General features: G+C 40.0%; 1 protein-coding gene across 1 annotated transcript in view; it reads left to right on the top strand.

The window, feature by feature from the left end:
- Positions 1 to 23,483, top strand: part of LOC307024272 (netrin receptor UNC5D-like) — a 208,726-nt gene that overhangs the window by 124,511 nt on the left and 60,732 nt on the right. The window contains exons 3-4 of the mRNA XM_079658261.1: positions 20,756 to 20,899; positions 21,095 to 21,198. Of these exons, the coding sequence (XP_079514387.1) occupies positions 20,756 to 20,899; positions 21,095 to 21,198 (248 nt within the window). The remainder of the gene's footprint in view (positions 1 to 20,755; positions 20,900 to 21,094; positions 21,199 to 23,483) is intronic.

The following is a 23,483-nucleotide window of genomic DNA, read 5'->3' as shown; positions in this document are numbered from 1 at the left end:
CACAAATGTCACTAAGGGTCTCCTCACGAAATGCACAGACTTTAACAATACTGAATGTCGCTCCAAACTAGACGACTGATGTTAGTATGCAGCTCAAAGCCCTGCCATGCCTCACAGAGCCGCTAACGTCACTGTATTCCTTTTTAGTCTTGGTTGCACATTGATTGTACATGACAGTCCCTTTTTATGGAGAAAAATGGCAACTTGTTTTTCCTTTTCTTATTTTCACCTTAACTCATTCGTTCACTCACTCTCCATTGCCTTCAGTCTTTTCTCTTTTTTTAATCGTCTCTCTTTCTTTCGTCTTAGCACACAAACATAAATATCGTACGTTAAATATATATCCTGATGTATCAAGTGTTTCTACACAGTCTGTCACTAACTGTGCTGTATACGCAGGCGGCCAACATGCTACATGTTGAGAAAATGAACACAGAGCGAAAACACTCCTGGCTGTCCGTCCATCTCCATCTATAGGAGGCATTTGAACAGCTGTGTCTTGATACAAGCTATTATAGTCTGACTCGCGTGGTAACATGGCCCCTGGGTTCAGCAGCAAGCGGGGGGCTGTAGCTATTAAAGCAGTAAGCTGTGAATTAAATGCAGATAGACTCAACAACACATGCCCTAACATTGTTTGACCAGGAGGTTTGAAGCAGAGGACAGAAACTGTGTCTGTCCAGAGGCGGCTAGCTCAGCCAGGGAGATATTTCAGCTTTGCGTTGTTTCCCTCACACTCAGTCTTAGCTTAGCTGTGCCTTCCAGGAGACAGAGCTTCAGACAGCGAAAAGAAATGTAGAAACAGAGAAAAGGAAATATCCATTACAGCCTCTGTGAATAGCTTCCACTGCTGTTGCCCTAAGCATGAGAAAAACTGGCACAGTATTCAGGTCTATTCCATCTGGACGAATTGGGTTGGGTTTCTCGATAACTTTCCCAATGTACGATGTGAAGCAGAGTCAAAAGATATTTTTAACACCATGTAATGCATGAATTTTTCATACCTGCAACTCATCTTCTGTGCAAGAGATTCCGACCGTTTAACTTTCCATGAAAATATTTGAGCAGTTTTTTCTTGGGAAAAAGAGAGTTGTGTGCAAGGAAAGTTTATTGAAGTGTTGCTGAAATGCACAGTCATCTTTGGAGAGGTGCCTGTTGACGTCCTGGGCACTGCCAAGGTGCCCTTTAGCAAGGCACTGGACCCACACTGCTCACTGGGTGCTGTATATATGGCAGCCTACTGTCCCTATTAAGTTTAAGACTTAATAGTTGGACAGATACTTGCACCAGAAATCCAAGCTGGTGCTCTTGATTGCTGTTCTGAGACAACGTAAGATAAAGAAGTGTCAGGTGTTGAAAGAATGTCCCATTCTTGTTTTTGTTGTTGTGTATCTCATACTGGAACAAAGCTCATCACCATCATTATTTGCAATTTGAAGGATTTATTTAGTACCTCTCCTGTGACATGTCTTCATGCTTTAATGTTCAAAAAGCTCTCTATTTTCCTCACACTGCCTGTGCTGCAGCACCTCTTTTCACCCTCTGTCTGAAACCAGAGCCCAGTCTGCTCTGCTGTGATTGGTCAACCTCTTAGACATGTCCCATCCTTTAGCACGTATGTGTTGGAGCGCTATCCAATAGTACCGCGAGTGTTACATGGTGATGTCACTGTGTGAAGGAAGCAAACAAAGTAGTCCAATTAATGGATTTCAGGCATGGTGGGGGTGGGGGGGGGGAACTCCCTCTAGAAGGAACTTAAATATGTTAGCCTTTGCAGACCATTTACATGGAAAAAAACCTACACACTATAGGAAAAGGAAGACCCCAAAAATGGCCTTAGCTTTCTGCCCAGAGAAAAGAGCTCTATACATACAATGTCCACAGTTTAGATGATAAACGTATCATTTCCTGTCTTCTGAAGATTTCAACCAGACACTGATGTCATGTACCTCTGCAGGATAGTGTGTAGGCTGCTATGAATGGCAATGTATTATCATTATAAAGTTATTATGAATAAACACATTGTTGTGCTATTCAAACCACTAACTGGGCCTGCTGTCAAACTGAAATATATTGCATATATTAATACAGAAAAGTGTTGTGGGATATCAGAGGAAATAAAGGTTGGACAATAGAACAGTCTCACTGCTGGCTGCTGTCAGTTTGAGTTTATTAGATGCGTTGTCTTGTGTTGTTTATTAGCTTATTCTTATATTTGAGTGAAGCGGTTTTAAAGACGCTTCCATCATGGTACAGATTACATCGTGAGGATTCATATGACAATATTATACAGTCTATGATATACCAACCCAGTCTCATGGCATTTGTTGTTATAGTCACGACATTGAATCTATTGATTTGTGTTCACCAACACGATTTTCCCCTTTTTTTCGTGTCACACAGAACGATTTTAAAAGCAATGTATTTCTATTGGTAGTATGTTTCGTGCCTGCAGCACGTCTTTTTGTCCGTTCGGCTCTTGGAAGACCGGAAGCTGTGGGGTTCATAGAAACATGTTCTTACTCAATATCAAGCCACGATTATTGTTTTTATTTTAAATTGTATAATGTCGGACTTTTTTTGTCGTCTGTGAGGAAAATAAATGGGGCTCAGAGCCTCAGAATACTGAAATCTGTATTTTTTTTAATCTTTTTTTCCTTCTAATTTGTTATTATTTTCTAAATAACACACTGTTATTTACTCACCAATATCACACAATTATCCTTGTTTTTATTTATTTGTTTAATTCCATAATCTCTGGCTGTTTTGGCGTCCGTCAGGAACTGAATTTCAAAATAAAAATAACCGCAAACAGACGTTGGCCTATAAGGGACATTTTGAGCATCATTGCGATTGTCAACATTTCTGAGTTTAGGATTGCCGAAGACACTACACTACCCATAATCCACAGCTATCGTTTAGGACTACTGTCCCCGTGATTAATCTTCAAGCGCTGGGATTGGATGTTGGAGTGGCAGTGCGCCAAGGTTACGCCGAGCGTCAAACAGCTGTTTGAGATGGAACGAAACCACGCCAGAATATCCAAAACTGGAATTGAACGCCCCCCCCAGAACTACACATGCTGGCTATTGTGTTTCGCAACATTTTCTATGGGACGTCTCTACTGAACGTTTTAGTTTTTCGGACAATTAGAAGTTGCCAGTATTAAACACATTGGTGTTATCAAATGTAAAACATATAATTAATAAATGGGTGAAAATCGCTTGTATCCATAATGGGCAGCATTAATATATACCCACATGACAGCTCATTGTTACTTTGTAATTCTACTCCACTACAATTCAGAGGTTAACCTGGTATTTTTACTCCACTACATTTATTTGAGTTACTTTGCAGATTCTGATTAATGATGTGAAATATAAACAACCCTTAAATCAGACTTTAGTTACACCTGAGTAACATTCAGGGAAGGTGATTGTCAAGTGCCAACAATCAGGAGAGATATTTGATTGTTGGTGCTTGAGAAGACTAAACATTTATCTGCAGATCTCTATAAAGTATATTAATTACTCTTTATTCTCTACTAATAGTTAATTAAAGAATGTATAATTGCTATTTTGCACATCCCTTTCAATATTTCAAGATTTTCTAAGGTTTATTGACATATCATCAAACTTATCAAACTTGGGTCGCAGCACAGGTTCCTCAACAGTGCATTACAAGACATCTATCAATATGTGTGTATACCTCCACCATTAAACTGTCAAATTCTGCACATTTCTTATACTATCTACATACATAAGAGTATAATTCATATGTATAATATCAGTTAAAATAAGTGCTTCAACATAGTTAACATTGCAGGAAAGCAATATATTAGACGTTAAGTACTTTGTCAGGCTTAATATTGATCTTTTGATACCCCCAAAGCTTTTTTCTTATTTAAAAGAAGACCTTAATCTAAAGTATTATTTAATGTTTAAATAAAGGTTAATTCGTTTTTCTGTTTTGCACATCCTCATATTAATATCTTTGTAAATCCTGCACTAAACTGTTTTATTGTAGAGTTCACTTATAGTATCTTCTTGATTTGTATACTCTATATTTCTATCACAGACCTTCTACTTTCCCCCTATGAAAGTATGTACTCTTAATATTTTTTTCATCAAATATACGTGCTTTAACCACTACGCGGTGCACACAAAGTACACACAGCCATAATAACTTTGTATTATTAGTGTAGGACACTTATGTATGTACAACATCTGAAGATGTGTAGTTTTATTAATGTTTTCACATAATTGTACAGCATATTGCTATACTATTTCAGACTCAGTATTTACATTCTTATATTCAAAGAAAATCAGTAATATCTTTAAAAGCTACAAGTCCTTTTATATCAGCTGTGCACCGTTATGGTGTAAATATAACCTATCTACGAATTAGATCAAATGTAAAAGTCAGCCGAATTAGTGTTGATACTGCGAGGAGACGTATTGTGTGAAGAGAAATTGAAGATGTTGTTTAATTGTTGATATGTTTATGATCCACGTCAAGTATTCAGTTTCGGCGGCATTTCTTCCAGTTTTTCCAAAGGTCTTCTCATCAGGGCTCTATAAATAAAGAACTACGGCAGATCTGTAATATGTAATGCAGCCGAACCGTGTATTACAATGCCGTTATGTGATGACTTTCAAAGAGAAAAGCAAGAACACTCGGAATTTAGTATTATTTAATTCTTTTTAAATGTTTTTCCGACTTCATATCATATTAACACCAAATCCCAGCATGCATTGCGGCTAATACATCCAATCAGCGAGCTTAAACCATAGCTAAAGATCTTGGGTAATCGGTCGAAATGCCTACGTCTGTTTCCGGGTTATTTTTATTTTGAAATTCAGTTCCTGACGGACGCCAAAAAAAAACGAGATTATGGAATTAAACAAATAAATAAAAACAAGGATAATTGTGTGTTATTGGTGAGTAAATAACAGAGTGTTATTTAGAAAAGAATAACAAATTAGAAGGAAAAAAAGATTTTTAAAAAATACAGATTTCAGTATTCTGAGGCTCTGAGCCCCATTTATTTTCTTCACAGACGACAAAAAAAGTCCGACATTATACGATTTAAAATAAAAACAATAATCGTGGCTTGATATTGAGTAAAAACATGTTTTTATGAACCCCACAGCTTCCGGTCTTCCAAGAGCCGAACGGACAAAAAGACCTGCTGCAGGCACGAAACATACTAGGCTTGTTTGAGACAAGCGAGACCTGCGCAGACCTGCGAAATTGCGATCAACGTCTTGCTAGTGCGTTGCATGATGGTAAGTCATTTTGTCCGACTTGCTCTGGAGGCTCGCCTACATGAGACGTTGAAATCTCGCGGGACAAAGACGCCCGCAGACTTGAGAGCGAGGCGCGGCAAGGCGGCGCAGTTCCTCTCCACGGGCTGCGGAAGCGAAATGCTTGATGGGAAACGACTCGCTGGTATCTCGAGCTGAGCGCTCATTGGTGGTTTTTACCACTTGCTGCTGATGAAGCTCTCCATTGGCTCGGCAAAAGTTTGTTGTTGTTTTGTGTCAGTTTTACGTCGCCACTTCAATTCACATTTTTCATCATTGTTCCAAAATGTTTATCATTATGAAATTAATATCTATATACTGTATGTTATACTATACTTGCACTGCTTACCATTTGCATACTTTATATATCTTAGCATATTCATACACACTGTTCATACTGCTCACAGGCTGCTGTGTATATCTAGTGTATTCATACCCCTCACTGTTTATTCATCATTCAATTCATTTTATATTTTATTCTGTAGATTGTGTACATTAGTTTTGACTTTATTGCTTGCTGCACCTTTAGAAGCTAAACTGCATTTCGTTGTCTCAGTACCTGTAATCTGTGCAATAACAATACAGTTGAATCTAATCTTGAGCAGGAACAAATGTATTTACTTAGTACATATCTGACATTAACGACACATTTGTGCATTCTTTATAAATGCAAAACCGAGTAAAGCAGACTCCGGAGGTGGTGGTATGCACCTTAAAGTTGTTTGCAATCCGCCAAAAAACCAAGAGAAGAAGAAAAAGAAGAAGAAGAAGAAGAAGAAGCCGACTCCGAGCTGTCCGACTTCAGGCGAGCTTTTTGAGACCTCTCCCGGCTGCGATCGGCTATTCTCGTCTACTTTCGAGGCGAGACGCAGCTCGTCTCAAACAAGCCTACTACCAATAGAAATACATTGCTTTTAAAATCGTTCTGTGTGACACGAAAAAAAGGGGAAAATCGTGTTGGTGAACACGAATCAATAGATTAAATGTCGTGACTATAACACGAAATGCCATGAGACTGGGTTGGATATACAAGTGGGGCAAAAAACTATTTAGTCTGCCACCAATTGTGCAAGTTCTCCCACTTAAAAAGATGAGAGAGGCCTGTAATTTTCATCCTAGGTATACCTCAACTATGAGAGACAAAATGAGAAGAAAAAAAATACAGAAAATCACATTGTCTGATTTGTAAAGAATTTATTTGCAAATTATGGTGGAAAATAAGTATTTGATCAATAACAAAAGTTTGTCTCAATACTTTGTTATATACCCTTTGTTGGCAATGACAGATGTCAAACGTTTTCTGTAAGTCTTCACAAAGTTTTCACACAATGTTGCTGGTATTTTGGCCCATTCCTCCATGCAGATCTCCTCTAGAGCAGTGATGTTTTGGGGCTGTCGCTGGGCAACAGGGACTTTCAACTCCCTCCAAAGATTTTCTATGGGGTTGAGATCTGGAGACTGGCTAGGCCGCTCCAGGACCTTGAAATGCTTCTTACGAAGCCACTCCTTCGTTGCCCGGGCGGTGTGTTTGGGATCATTGTCATGCTGAAAGACCCAGCCACGTTTCATCTTCAATACCCTTGCTGATGGAAGGAGGTTGTCACTCAAAATCTCACGATACATGGCCCCATTCATTCTTTCCTTTACACCAGGGGTCGGCAACCTTTTTGATATGAAGTGCCATTTAAAAAAAAAATTGTTATCAGCGTGCCAGCGATCGAGAATTATCAACGGGGGGGGGATTGAGGAGCTTGACGCTCACCAACTATCGGCAGGAGGGCGGGTGAGCCTCGCTGCGGGGAAGCAGTGTGCGGACCTGTCAGCGCAACTTACATGATGCCGAATTTAACAATCACATTTAAATAATTGGTTTAAACGCCATAATAATAAGGACGATCGTCCGTTATGATATTACGGTCATGCAGAGAGATCGCGAGAGAGAGAGAGGGGTGTGGCTTGTGCATGTGTGTTTGTGGATGGTAGAGCGACAGTGAGAGAACCTATGGAGAGAACGTGTGTATGTTTCTGGAAGTGAAACGAGGAAGCAGAAAAACAGAGGTCTGTGATGTATTTTGTGAAACAGAAGAACAGCTAAATAAATGCAACGGCCTCCCAAGAAGAGCTCGCCTCTCTCCAGTCATTTAAGCTAAAGTGGGTTATTGAACCTGAAGCTTGTTGCTTCTGCCCTCCTCAACTACGGTCTGGGAGCCGACAGGAAAGTTCAACACACAAGATGGCCAGTCCGCCCCTTTGTAGCATATTATTTCGATGAGAGATGAGCAGATCGCCACTGGGCTTTCAACTAAATACACAGCCACGCAAAAACTGTGGCATTTGTACAGCTCCTTATGGGTACTGCAATTAGTGAAGTGCTTTCCTCCGTGGTGAAACGATCAGCACTGCACCACGGAGGAAAGCGGCAGAAAGTCACCTGGAGATAAAGAGAGCGGGGCTGCGTTGCGTGCATGGCTTCCTTCTGCAGGTAACGGGGAGACGCGCTCTGGCGGCGGTCTCGTTCAGGATCCGAAAATACAATTTAAATATTTTGCACACTTATTCCACTTATTCCTAGTGTGCCACTGGTTACGGTGCCGCGTGCCAATGCTGGCACGCGTGCCAGGGGTTGCCGACCCCTGCTTTACACGGATCAGTCGTCCTGGTCCCTTTGCAGAAAACAGCCCCAAAGCATGATGTTTCCACCCCCATGTTTCACAGTAGGTATGGTGTTCTTTGGATGCAACTCAGCATTCTTTCTCCTCCAAACACGTCTAGTTGAGTTTTTACCAGAAAGTTCTATTTTGGTTTCATCTGACCATATGACATTCTCCCAATCCTCTTCTGGATCATCTAAATGCTCTCTAGCAAACTTCAGACGGGCCAGGACATGTACTGGCTTAAGCAGGGGGACACGTCTGGCACTGCAGGATTTGAGTCCCTGGCGGCGTAGTGTGTTACTGATGGTAGCCTTTGTTACTTTGGTCCCAGCTCTCTGCAGGTCATTGACTAGGTCCCCCCGTGTGGTTCTGGGATTTTTGCTCACCGTTCTTGTGATCATTTTGACCCCATCTTGAGATCTTGCGTGGTGCCCCAGATCGAGGGAGATTATCAGTGGTCTTGTATGTCTTCCATTTTCTAATAATTGCTCCCACAGTTGATTTCTTCACACCAAGCTGCTTACCTATTGCAGATTCAGTCTTCCCAGCCTGGTGCAGGTCTACAATTTTGTTTCTGGTGTCCTTTGACAGCTCTTTGGTCTTGGCCATAGTGGAGTTTGGAGTGTGTCTGTTTGAGGTTGTGGACAGGTGTCTTTTATACTGATAACGAGTTCAAACAGGTGCCATTAATACAGTTAACAAGTGGAGGACAGAGGAGGTTCTTAAAGAAGAAGTTACAGGTCTGTGAGAGCCAGAAATCTTGTGTGTTTGTAGGTGACCAAATACTTATTTTCCACCATAATTTGCAAATAAATTCTTTAAAAATCAGACAATGTGATTTTCTGGATTTTTTTCTTCTCATTTTGTCTCTCATAGTTGAGGTATACCTTGGATGAAAATTACAGGCCTCTCTCATTTTTTTAAGTGGGAGAACTTGCACAATTGGTGGCTGACTAAATACTTTTTTGCCCCACTGTACATGTTATCAGCAGAGGGATGATGGACTGTGTTGGGAGTAACCAGTGAAGATATAAGAAATACATTTTGTGAGATGCATAAATATATTTTGAGCCCTTGGGAGGTTTTTCGCCAGGTGTTAAAAGAAAGGTGTGATATACTGTATGCTTTAATTTTCTTTCTGGCCAACAGATGAGAAGATGAATGCCACTCTTATCTCTATGCACCACCATATGAAGCTTCATCTAGCATCCAGCTAACTTAGTTTAGCAAACAGACTAGATATTTCTTGATATGACGTATTTTCTTCATAACTAGCAGAGTCTACTGGAAGTTAATGGTTCAAAACAGGGAAATTCTCCAACACCAAATCCCAATAAAATATTGTCCATAAGCTAGATGTAGGGTTGTGTTTGCGCTAGCTAGGTGAATGGTAGGCTTGCTGTTCCCCATTTCCAGTCTTTGTGCTAAGCTAATCCAGGGTAACTTCAAATTTAGCGTAAATAAAGAGTGGTCCTGTTGTCTGACTCAATGGGGAGAAAAGAACAATAATACTCTTGAATAAACTTTCCTTTTAAAAACAGATTATCTGGCCATTATCTAAAACAAAGATAGATATGTTGACTAAGGAGGAGGCTTTTTACGGATTAAAAACAACTTTGAAACAGCGAGGTAAGAGTTTAAGCACACCGTGAGCCAAAGAGCTGCGGTGATAAACATTAACTTTCTCAGAACACTAATTGCTGTTGTTACCTTTGCTGTGGCATTTTGAAAATAGGTTCTCCAAGTAGGAAAATAATGTTTGAATGATGCAGTTTGCGGATGTGAATATAATAAGGCACATTAAATCTGCAGCCAAACGCAGATGTAGTTGCATTTAAAGATTTATTGTGGAGAAATGTAAAGTGCATAGTTAGAAATATATTGCGTTTCCGGTGAAGTTACCAGTGATCTACTGTTCTCATCTTAGACACTCTGTTGTATTCTTGAATAAATTGTGTACTATAGAAATACATAGTGGAAACAATAACAGATTTCAAGCTGTTTTATATTACTGTTTTTCTGTTGTGTCACATCATATCATAGCTACAAATGTATTTGAAAAATTCAAATGAGATGCCACTTCTGCATGACAAAAAAGGAGGCCATGATGCAGGGGAATATCGCCTGCTGCTAATTCTGTGTTTTCCATGAGAGATAGAGGCAGAGAAAGACTGACAGACAGACAGACTGAGAATGAGTGATAATTGTCTCAATACTTTTCACTGTGAGCTGCTGGTGTCCAGTGCCTCCACAGGATGTCACAACACAATGCCAAGCGGCCAGTGTGATGTGTGCAGAGAATGTGTGTCTGCAGGAGCCTGCTGTTGTTTGCAGGTGATTTAATCAATGCAAACACAGCGGATCAATGTGTGCAGTGGCTCAGCCCAATGCTCTACTTTTCAAATTGGAGGATGCAGATTCATCACAGTTATCTGTCCTGCTGCCTTCAGATGGTTTTAAGGATTAAATGACAATAACAGAAGGGGAAGGGTTTCATGTTTTCAGTATAACGCACCTGTAGATGACAGATACTGGTAAAAAAGTACCAATTAATTTCTTCCTGCGGTGGTTTTTTTCTCTCTGAAATCACATCTACTTTCTCTGAAGTGTTTAATTAAAACTGTTATGATGATATGATATATTAAATATTCCTGGATTTTTTTTGTTTGAAACATTTCCTCTGAATGGATTTTTTCACAATCACCAAATTACCCCTTGAGCCTGGGTGCAACGCCAAAACTGATACAAACCTGGATTTTGGATGTCTATTTTTAATAGTATGTGATCCCGCTTCACCAAAATACCAACAATTTGCCATGTGCTGGAATATTTGAATAAAACTGCTGTGTGCTTGTGCATCTCCTCACACATTCAACACTCTGGGTATGAAAATATAAAAATGAAAGAAAAATGGCAACATGTCAAAGTGTTGCTCGCTAGTCTCCACAAGAAAGAAATTTTTTCCTAATATAGACATATATTATACAAATATAAAAAAGTGTTGTGCTTTCACATGACATATTTGTCTTGAAATATTCTCTAACTGGTGTCAGGTAATACATAACACTGAAATGGAAACAATTGAGGCCAAGCCCAACAATAAAAGATCTTGTCTTACAAAATGTTGTTCCTCAATCTGTTGGGCGAAAAAAAATGTCATGGGCTTCTGGATTGTTTTTTGTTTAATGTTAATCTCTAACAGTTATTAGGGGGCAGGCTCTTACGTACTGTAGAGTAAACATCTCAACAACTTGTTTTTTATATATTAATGATACATGTAAACTTTGAGCTCAAAGTGGTTTTCTTCCTTCCTATAGGGCTAATGTGTTGCCTTAATCTTTTGTGTACTGGTACTACATTCAGATCAGTAGCAGACAGTGGATGTATCTCACATTTGGTCACATCAACACTCTTCACAAGGCATCTTCTTAAAATATTTGCGGCTGTTGGATAAGCCTATTCATTTTGGAAACTACATTAAAAACATTTGATCATTGTCTTTTGAAACCCCCATATCTTCAAAATATCAACTTTCTATTAGCTAAGAACAAACAGCCTATGGTTTTATGACAATGCATTTTAACAGGAAATCCAATCGGTTTTAAAAATGTGTGTTTTGTTTGGGAAATCAAGGAATAAACTCATTTAATCTGTAACCCTTAATCCCCCAAAAATATTTGGAGGTACATGGTTATCACTGGACAGTGAAAAATAAGATATGTGATGTGTGTTTTCTACATTGCAAAGTAACATTTTGTTCTAGAATGTTCTGCCTTCAGAGTGTAGTTTGTTGTTGTTAGCTGGATCAGGTGCCTGTCATTGTTGTGTTTTACTGAGAAGACTAGCAGAGAGCGAAGGAGCAGAGGGAAGTAAAGTAATAGTCTGCAGAATGTTTTTTTGCTGCAGTTCCTTTTGATATGTCAGAGTGGGAATTTGAGTAAATTCAATTTAATTTGCATTTTCTTATCATTTGAAAGATACAAAGTAATTTTCTGACTGATTTAAGAAGAAATACTGAGTGTTCCTTGCGGGGGTAGCAAGTTGCCTTGAGGGTTCCCAGAACAGTTTGAGAAGATGTGTAAATCTGTATTGTGCACTCATGAGGGAGTGTTTTACCCATCGTGAGCTGTTCTTATGATGTTGAGCAAACACAGTTCCCGGCTTTATGAGCATCAAAGCCTGACATTACTGTTTGTGTGGCCTCGCTGCAGCACTAAAGGTACCTGGCCTTACTTGAACCATGAAACAGGAGACTGATCGGGACTGACAGTAATGGCTGCCGTACATATGTAAACACACATGGAGGGAGCTGAGAAGAGAACATGTTCAAGACCATACACAAATATTGTTAGGCAGTTCCTTTTTCTGAGAATTCTAGGCTAATGCAAGACAATACCTGAAACTGCATTCTGAGACTGAAAGAAACAGCCTCATGGGAGATGAAAAAGAAATAAAGAATAACAGAAGCTGTTAACATCCTAAATACTTACATTACGTCCCTGATACGGTATGTAATAATCTATCTACTGGTTTGCCTTGTTCATATTCATTTCAAAGATAATCTTTAACCCAACATTAGGAGTCCTTATCCCTTTGACATTGTTATGCCTTTTGATAAAGCACATGCAGGTAAATCTCAGCTGGACACTCCATGTAATCATCACTCCCCAGATTTGAACCTCTTTTCAGGAAAACAGCCGCACCCAAACTCCTCACAATGATGTCAGGAAGAGATATCGAGCTTAGAGAAGTTGCGTTGATAAGCATTATTAGCATTATAGCTTATAATTATAATTTTTCAAAAATGGCTTTGTCACCTCAAATGTCCAATTTTCAACTCGGAGTGTATTGTTCTTTACATTTAAAATGTACATATTCTACATTGTTTGGACAATTCACAAATAGCCTACAACTTTTAACCTGCTGAAGTTAACCCTAACTATTTAAAAATAAATACCTTATCAGTCCAACTCAATCGATTCGGTGTCCTCCTAAAATTGACTCAAATTAGCAAAAACAATTGGCCCACTTAAAGTCGAAATATGGTCATTTTCTGGTTAAAACTGCAATTTTGGATCCTGAAAATTACAAAAATGGATGCATCATCCTCAGACATACCCCAAAAAAATCACTCCAAAATTGTTCAAATCGGTCAAGCCAGTTTTGAACCAATGTGGGGAAAGGCTATTATGCTAATTAATGCTAATCAATGCAATGTATGCTAATTGCAAGATGCTATTGCAAGTTTCTAATTGCTGAGGACGAATGCTAAAAAAACAAAATAAAATAAGGTCAGTATCTGGAAAACAAAAGCCAGATTGCTCTGCAGCGTACTTCATACAGTATTGCGACCTATCAGAGAAGACAACTTTATATTTGTCTTGGTTGAAATGCTGTAAGAGGGGGTGAGAGATGGAAACGAGTGATGGAACTCAGATTATTGAAGGACGGAGTGAAAGAAGAGGAGGAGGAAGGGGGAACAGAGGGAATATCTGTGGCTATATTCTTCAGCTGAAAGCATGATACCCCGATGGAGAGATAAGAGAAAGAGAGGATAAGGGAGAAAGGGGACATTGGAAAATGGAGAAGGCGAGGGCAGAGTGAAAGATAGGCTGAAAATGGATACCATGTTGGTTCTATGGAGAAGAAGAGGATAGCAGCTCCAGCAGTTTTAGCGATGAGGAGATAGCGATTGAGGGAAAGCGTTTGAATAGGGAAGGATAGAAAGAGTGCGGATATCTCTTCCTGTTGATGCTCTGTCAAACACTGACTCCACTGTTGTGTAGTATGATCCCAGCCAGCTGAGATACCATCAACCAGGCATGAACTCGGGACAGATCAGGAAAATGTGGGGACTGGTGAGGGAACGTGAGATGCCTCGGAGTCTCTCAGTGTCACCAAGTATTAGTTAAGGACATGGAAGTGAAACAAATGAAGTGGCCCACAGAGTAGAAACTACTTGTGAATGCAAATCTGGCTCCTAATAAGCAAACACGTGTTTTTTTTGGATAAACATAAACAAGCCGACTGGGGGAATGACACGAATGAGAACTCGCAGCATTTTAATGGCTGAATTATCATGATTTTTTTATGCATGGAGTAATGCGTCCCTTTGGTTCCACGATTAAGTATGACACACACAGCTGGGACCAGACTGAAGATGTTGCTGGGAGCATGTTCCGCTTGTCTAGCAGGGTTCGTCTGCGTCTGGCCCTCAGCCAAACCTCACAGCCCCCACATGCTTAGCTGCATGCCGCAATGTCACATCTCACAAACATTTCCCCAAAGCCGGGTTCACATTAGACTGACGCGCTCCTACAGCTATTACCCATCCACCTCACCCACTATGTACACAGCTGCCTCCCGGAGGATCCCTAACACAAACAGGATCCTAAAAATCCCCAATCCGACGTATCTTAAGTATGATGGAGACATCCTGGACCTGGTTTAGCTGAGCCCGGACCACCGAGTTCTGCTTGGATCGGGAACCACTTGTCGCTGGCACCGCCTTCCTCCCTAAGGGTCTTTTCATAGACTGAGCCAAGGCGAAACAATGGGCCAAAGCCGGAAGAAATCACACCGCAGGCCCGGTGCCAGGCAGACCAAAAGAGAGACAGAGAAAGAAATAGAGAACAACAACAACGTGGGAGGACAAGCTTTGCTATATCTCTTCCTTTTTATAGAGGATGCATAGAGACATATTAAAGAATATGATTGAATGGGCATATGGAAGCTGCTCCACCTTCAGGGCTGTTGTCAAGGCTTTGTGGTGCTCTGTCAAGAGCCGCTGGCATGAGCCTGAAGGAAGGAGAGGCAAAGATGAAGAAAGGTGGCCAGCTCATGGAAGAGCTGAGTGGCTGTTTGTATTCCTGAGAGCCAAGAAGTGACCGCATGTCATCGACATGACCGAGCAGTGATTGGATAATATCTCTAACTCAGTGTCATTCCAGGCTACTTGGAGAAGAGACTTAGCTCTTTGATCTAGGCTTAATGCGAGGAACCGGGGAGTCGGAATGTCTTTCCGATTTCTCTCTTTGTTTATCTCGCCTTCAGCAGAAATACTATGGCCCTCACTCAGCCACCCTTCACTGTGGGGTGTATTTATTACAGGTTTTCATGCATTTGTGTTTGAATATATGTGTTTACGTTTTAGCAAGCTCATCTTTTATTTGTTAACTGTTGAAATATGAAAAGAGATGATATGAAAAGCATCAATTTTAGTTTTTTTATTTAGTTTTCTTTAATGGTCAGAAATTATCCCACTGTGTGACAGAAAGAAAAATAAGCTTTTGGAGTGAATCTGCAGATTGGCAGCCTACCCCACCCTCTGAGTCATGTTCTTCTGTTTTCAGCATAATACATTGCATAAGGAGCAGCACACTGCTACTTGTGCATCCGTTTCCATCATTAATACGGATTTGGGGGTCTAATTGTTAAAAGGGGCTAGTCTCTTTGGCGATTAAGATTATTGCCCCAATCCATTGTTGAAATTGCTTGTTAAAAAGCACTTTTACAAATGATTAGGCTTTGTAAAGAAAGATGTGGTGTATGGTTAGTTTATTAAAGTAAAAACATGTTTGTAAAGTGATTCAAATTGAAGGCCAATTCATACTGTGTGAGTCAGGCTGTCCGCTTTTTTCTTGGTGACTCAAATGTCTTCATCCCCCATGTCTTTGAGGGGTCGTAACAGAACATCTGTTGGCAGCCCAACAGGAAGAAATAATAATAACAAGAAGAAGAAAGATTGCTGGTTACACAATAAAGAAGAAGAAGACACCAAAATGTTTTTTGAGGAGATCTGAAGTCACTGCTATTACCCACAATTACATAATGAATCAGTATAGAAAATACAAAACAGCCAAATCGCATTGAACAGAAGCAGAAAAATGAAATAAACCCTCACTGAAGCACTAGACTCACTGCATTGCAAAGCTGCTATATGTATCTGTTTATGTCGCACAAATGAGTAAGTCTTATTTGCATTCATATTTATTGCAGTTGTTCTTTGAAAATCCTCTAGAATAACATTGTATTTTACCCGAACAATAAAATAAGATTTGTTATTAAACCCAACTTTGAAAGTGGGAAATGGAAAGCTCTAACTGAGTCAAATTGAAAGCTGTGTAATGTTGAAGGTCTGAGAGGAAATTATTTTTGTATTATATAGATGTTATTGGAGTAAGCAATGGGAAATTACAAGTCATAACTGCATTGGTCCATTAAAAATGCCTTTTCTCTTTTTCTTTGTGTACACAATGGGAGGAAATAGCTTTCATAGCTGATGATTTTGAAAAGACCTCTCACTTTGCGCGTTTACTGTCAAGTGGATTCACAGTGCTCCACTTCCAATTCTGAACATGGGTTTGAAATAACCCCTAAACGCCTGCTGAGCTTCATCCTGCACCGTGCAACTAATCTGTTTAAAACTGAGCAAATGTAATTGTGCATGAACCCTTCTGATGTTGATCTGTGTTAGCAGATAGCCACTCCTTTAAATGTTAGCAGATATGCATCATTTTAAGTAGCTTCTACCATAACAATTCATATGTAAACAATAAGCTGAATTAATTCAAAAAAGTCTAAATGTACCCAGTCACCAGAGTGCAATGTTTTGTTTTTATTATCCTGTAGTTAAATCCTGCCCCCCTCTCACTTAATCACACAGGCATGTTGATTAAGTCTCTAATTTGTAGCAGTGAAAAGAAGGGGGAGATGGAGTTGGTGTATGTGTGTGTCTATGTGTGCGTATTGTACAAAATATGAGCCAGTCATTGCAGAGGATTACTACGGAGAACATTTCTGTTTTACATTACTTCATTAGGCTCCCTTTGATAACCTTTCATTTCATATTATTAGTTTTATTTAATCTCGGCCCCTGTCTGAGCCGCTGTTTGCAAGACGGCAAAAGCCTTTGGAGAGACAACTCCTCTACAAGTGCAGGGCTGCGTAATTAAGCAATAAGCCACAAGAGGCTCCGCTTTACACTGATTTCTGAACAGCTGCTGTGAGATGAGTTGTTAAGCACGACCTGTTAGCTTTACTAGAAATCAGGGTAAAATACAACCTTCGTAGATTTACTGCCTAGAGAAAAGAAGTTTCAAAGATAACCATGGAAATGATGTTATATTAGATATGATCATTGATAATTAAAGTTAGGATCCCTTTGACACTGTGTAAGGTTGCCATGTAACAGCCATACACAAGGGTTCACATTATTTGATCAATTCTCTGCATATTTGTTTGTGTTAGTGGTCAATGTTGGAGTCTGCCATCCCTAAGAAAAATTTCAATGACCTACACATGAGAGATTCAAAGAAAGTCACTTTCCAACAGCGCTTTAAGTTACTCCTAATGCCAACCAAACAACTAGGCTGCTAGAACATTAAAATCCTTCAACTGTAAGCGCAAACTGTGTCTTTTCTTGTAAAGCAGTCACAAGGAAATGCAATCTATTTGTCACTGAGGTTGCTGCTGCCTTTGATTATTAATCAAAAATGCATCTGCAAAACAATACAGTGTAGGTTTGCAGGGGCTGCATTTTAAACAGATACACCACCTGCTACTGTTGTATATCTGACAGTGGAACTGCTCCAGGACTTTAGTGCATGATAAAAACACTTTCTGTTCCCAACAGTAAACAGCAGTGCTGCAAAGTCAAACTGTACCTAAATCTAAAGAATGATATAATTGTAACTAACTTCACATAAGACATAAAAATATTATCAGGTTCTAACATTGTTCTTTGCTCCAATGTCTTTAAAGAGGCCTTTTTATGCTTTTGCGGTTTTCCCTTTCCTGCAGAGTTATTTAGGTTGTTGTGCATGTATATGGTCTCAAGGGTTAAATCTGTGAGTTTCTCTCTAACATTAGCTAACAAGGTACACTCCCATGTTTTGTTTTAGCGACTAGTTTTATCGTTAAGAACTGGGTGATCGCTGTGTATGCTGACTGTGGATGACATTAGTGTTGGCAAGGCCAAGTTACACTCTCGCGTTGTGTTGTTTCGCAGTTTTAACCCTTAAAACTCATCTGTTCATCATCGCCTTCCAACAATAACTCACTCCCCCCCCCCCCCCCCCCCCCACTTAAAGTTACATTTCTGCCCCCTGTTTTATGTTTAGGTTTTTTTTATGTTTTATGTCTTGTCCTTGTATGCTTCTTTGTAAAGCGACCTTGAGGTTATGAAAGGCGCTATATCAATTCAAGTTATTATTATTATTATTATTAGCTGTCATTAACGTTACACGTTACACTCGTTTAACACTCACCTCTGCTCTTACGGAATCGTCTAACTCCCCTTTTGTGTATTTGCAGCTCTCAACATGGCCAGACTTGTAGTGATTTTCTCCTCGTTTAATACTTTTCGCCTCATTCTGAAAGAAAGAGGTGAAATGTGCTAAGGTGACGGCCGTCTTGGTGTTGGTGACGTGTATTGTGCGAGACCAGAGATGTAGTTCATTGAGCGGTTTCACACAAAAATAAGTTTTACTTCACAATCTTACGACAAACTTTTTTTTTCTTTACTTGCAAAATTATCTTTTAAATTGACAAACATCATGTGTAATTCATGGCATAATTCAAACGGGATCGAAAGATAATTTCTCTCTCGCCATTGATTTCAATACATATTTTTTCCGAAATAAGGTCCCATGGAGGATCACCGGAAAGGGAGGGACTTCGGCTCTCTATTAGCTAGTGCTCCAACACATTGAACATGATAGGCTATGATAAGTGGCGGGACATCTCGTTGGTGGCTGACCAATCACAACAGAGCCGGCCAGCTAACCAATCATAGCAGACTGCATAGGCGGATTTTGCGGGGGAGGGGGCAGGGTGGGCATTGCCCCTCCTAGTGGCTGAAATATGTTACAGCATTACTACGTCTAAAGCTGTTCCAATACAAATATTTCGTATGTCAATATTTTAATAGATGTAATATAATGATTGTTACAATACAAATCTGAATAATATCATGTTTTGTTTGATATAATTTCATTTTTGAGCAGTCGCATGTTGTGACGTGTGTGTGTGACGTATGAGGTTAAGGACACAAGTTCCCTCGCCTTTTTTTGCATACAAGTGATTCAGCTATTGTATTACAAAATAGCAGTAATGGATATGCAGCGATCTTTAAAACCTTTAAGGCGTCTACTTCTGTACTAGGACACTGGTTCATAATATTATAGCGTGTTCAAGTAACCAAGGAATATAGTAGTTATCAAATAAGTATAAGATGTGCACAGTTATGATACGTTTTACAGATGTAATGCACTGTTGTTGGGCGGCGAAACCGCCCCTTCCATATGAGTGTGTGTGTACGGCGGGCATGAGGCGTGCATGACGGGACGAGTTGTGTTCGTATGTGGAAAAGTCATACTCAGTGCGGTGAGCGCTGGCTTTATTGCTACTGTATCCGTAGCACCCCACGCAATAGTTGGGACTTTGTACTGACGTCAGTAAAAAAGGTTTGCCCCCCCAAGCGCAAATTTCAAACTCCGCCTATGGCAGACTGGGCTCTGGTTTCAGACAGTGGGTGAAAAGAGGTGCTGCAGCACAGGCAGTATGAGAAAAATAAAGAGCTTTTTGAACATTAAAGCATGGAGACATGTCACAGTAGAGGCACTTAATACAAATATGAACCTGAAAATTAGCAGAATATGGCCCCTTAAAGTAAACTGAGGGGAAATCCTATGATTTTTACTGTAAAATACCATCTTCTGTTTTAAAAACTAAAAAACAAAACCAACCCAGCTTTAATCATCAACACATCAAGTGATGCATGGAAGCATGTTGCCCAGTTTAGCTGCTCAATCTCCACCCCAGAACCTACCCGTAGGCTGTTATTATTTCTTTCTCTGTGGAGGGGTATGGTATGTGTTATTGTCGCTTCCCATTCCCCCTCTATGCATTGTTAATGGTATACTGTGGAAAGTGAAAAGGTCAGAGACCAGACACCTAATATTTGCTGTCCATAACTGCATTCATATACTAATGCATCTATTCAAGTTGGCTGACAGAGGGACGTCACATACGTTGGTTGAAAGCTGAAATTACCTAGATACCCAATAAAGCCCCATATTGCATTAATGGTCTGTGCTTGTCATCTTTTGTCCATACTTACATATAATTGAAATGTGAGGCTTTTCATTTCCCATCACTTGTCACCAGAATGTGTGTCCAAAGCCTCGCTCATTACGAGCTGCATCACACACACACACACACACATGTATTAAATAAGGACATTATGACATTATGTTCTGCTGCAGAAAGAAAACATTTGATTGTCTTAGAAAGTATTTATTGCATTGTTTTGCTATACTCTTTTCCACCTTAAACTATTGCCCCTTCAAATGTTTTGCATAGAGGTAAAATGCATAATCACACCCTCCCTTAAAACAATTACTGGCTGATGTGTTCCTCCTCTCAGTTAATGCCTCCACCGGATGTCATTTAGTCACTTTTGTGTAAATAGATTAGATAGTACATCCAGCTTTTTGAATGGCCGGCCATCTGTTTGCCAGAACTGAAGTTTTAACAAGGGCTTTGAAAATATCAGCAATGATGTGGATATAAATATTCACAATAAAGTACATCACGGTTTAAAGTGTTCAAGTAAAATCTCCAAATCCCCTCCTTCTCTTCCCCCCGGCAAATGGTAGATCTGTTTACCGCTGATAATCTTATCATATTCAGATTTCACTCATCACCCTGTCCCGGCAAATCTACATCTTTGTTATTGATCAGCCCTGTGATATAATGAAAGCCTATCTAAGCACTCAATCTTCTTGTCTGCAGGGCTGAAGATCCGCGAGGTGATGATCAACGTGTCCCGGCAGCAGGTGGAGGACTTCCATGGCCCGGAGGACTACTGGTGTCTGTGTGTCGCCTGGAGCCACCTGGGGACCTCCAAGAGCCGCAAGGCCACCGTGCGCATCGCCTGTAAGCACCGTGTCACTTTGATACCACACTGACCTTATTGTTCTGGAAAAGGTTATTTCTCAGGCTGGTGGCATGATTTTATAGAAGCAATGATTGCATCATGGTCGTGTGTGAGCGGAAGGTCACACATGAAACAACATGTCTTCATGCTGTTGTGGTTGTTCTTTAATGCATGTTGTTTATTCTCTTTTCTAGACCTGAGGAAGAACTTTGAGCAGGACCCCCAAGGCACAGAGGTGCCTCTGAATGGCATGATTGTGTTGCACTGTCGTCCCCCAGAGGGAGTGCCTGTGGCTGAGGTGAGGGCTTCTTGCTCTTCAAACAAGTAACATTTTCTCCCGTGTTGCCTGGAGAGGAGCAGTCGTCTGTCTGCATTCCTTACAGTGTAACTCTGTATTCATGATACGTTGTTTTGTTACTCTGCTGCCCCAGACGCATCTGCACATCTCTTCAGTTTAAAGCTGCAGTTGATGAGCTGAAGATGCAATTTGTATAGCTTTCTCAGGCTCGCTCTGCTCAAGAAGGAGATATTATTCATATACTGGGAGTAACAACCGACCATGTGCATCACTATGTTCTCTTTTCGCTGTGTTCTCTGGTAAAAGTATGTACGGCTATGACTTATTTAGATGCCATGTATTAATTTCACTCTCAGTATAATTCCCTCGCCTCCTCCTCTGAGTGTTTTTGTGTGAGTGTGTGTGTTTGAAAGGGAGAGCCTGTCATTGCCATTTTATTTTTTACTTTGAATTTAAAATGAGGCTCTTGCGGACAGTCCTGTTGTGCGGTGCTCTGATGTTGTGAGCCTTCATGTGAAGGCTCAGCAGGCAGAGATGTCAATATCAAAGCCTGTGTGCCCGAGCATCTGAAGCTTTGCATTTACTTAAAGGCACAGTCCGTGATCCATACGTAAACAAAATAACAGCCACATCAGCTAATTTCAAAGCACAGGACCGAAACGCTGCTATTGCTCCCAAAATGTGGAATTGACTTAAAAGTTGGTTATTTGTTATGATACTAAAGCCTTGGTTACATTAGTTCTGTTATTATAAGAAATATAAGTTTATATCTGAATTTATGATCAGTTGAAAGAAAACAACGATATGTTTATCTGTGTATATGTCAAACTTAATTATTTTAACAGTCAGAATAAGGAAAGTTAAACATAAATTGGATCAATAGCATTATTAAAAAAAAAAATGCACTATTGATTATAATCGTATTGATATTTTAAATTCCTTTGTCCACAATAATTCTGTAGTGAAAATCTGATATTGTGATTGATTGTGATGTTTCCTGATTATTAACAGCACATTGCTATTTGCTATGAAAAATATATGTTCAGACTTTAAGCCTTCTCAAAGATGACCATGGACTCCTTCCACAGCACACGTGAAGGATTAGTGTGTGTGCTCGTGTGTGTGGTGCATGATGAATGATTCAGCTCTCACAAATGAAGCATCGGTGTACCACTAGTCTCCCCGATGCATTGTGGTCATCAAATAGGCAACTCCTCATGCATTCATTAATGTGACTGGCTAACAAAGAGAATGGTGAAAATAAATAATGCAGGAAAATCCAGCTCTCTCTAGTATGACTGGCATTAAGAAAACTCTCATTGTGAGTTGAGGATGGCTGTACTTTTCTTTCTTCGTGACTTTAGGGACTGCTGAGAGGTTAAAGCCTGTTTTTGTAAACAGCTCTGTGAAATTTGGCTCAGAGAGAAGCTGTAGCTCAGCCACATTTTGAGTTGAAGGAATTGAGGTCATGGTGCAGTGTGATCTGCTAAACCACATGTGTATTCTGAGGCATATTTATTTTGGTCATAATATTTATTAGGATTTTTCATAGTCTTGTCATTTGCAACGGATCCTGATGGTGAATCAGACTTTAAATGTTGCCGAGTGGTCCCGATGCAAAGGAATTTAGTTCCAACTCAATATGCTGTTTTAAGACACAAACGCTGTAGAGCCGACTTTACAGCTTGAAATCCCCTTATGTCGCTGCTCTCCTCATGTTCTCAGAGGCAACACTAACAGTGAGAGAGGGAATAACTTTATCCGCATCTCGCTGTAACTAAGCCACACAAGAGTGTACTGGGCTGCTGTGTAGGATGTTAATGAAAATCACAGAATGCTATATTATCTGTCCCAGTAGTGATAGAGGCAATAATCTGTGCACACTGTAAATCCGACCACAGAGGATGTATCACAGTAAAACAGCTTAAGTCTGCTTCAGTTTATTAGTGACAAGAGTCAAGATGGCCAAATCTCTTCACTTGGCTCTGCTTTTTATAGACAGTGAGCTGCTAAGAAAACAGATTATATGCACTGTGATGTTGAAGTTATTAAATTGTTTGCTCTGTTTAGGGAAAGATAATCACGTAATGATTTTTCTTAAAGGCAAACTGAAATTTAAATCCCCTCTTGCTAAGCAGTCAATATTGAAACTCAAAACGTAATTACCAAAAAGAAAACGGAGCCCCGAGGTCAAAGCCGAAGCTGTGAGTTTTACAGAGGTCATTGTTCATCACAACAACTTGGCCCGGGAAAAACTAATGTGGGACTAAGACCAAACTGAGTGT

The sequence above is a fragment of the Notothenia rossii genome (assembly GCF_949606895.1).
Source record: "Notothenia rossii genome assembly, chromosome: 11".
Classification (NCBI taxonomy): Eukaryota; Metazoa; Chordata; class Actinopteri; order Perciformes; family Nototheniidae; genus Notothenia; species Notothenia rossii.
This window is presented reverse-complemented; position numbering and strand designations above follow the sequence as displayed.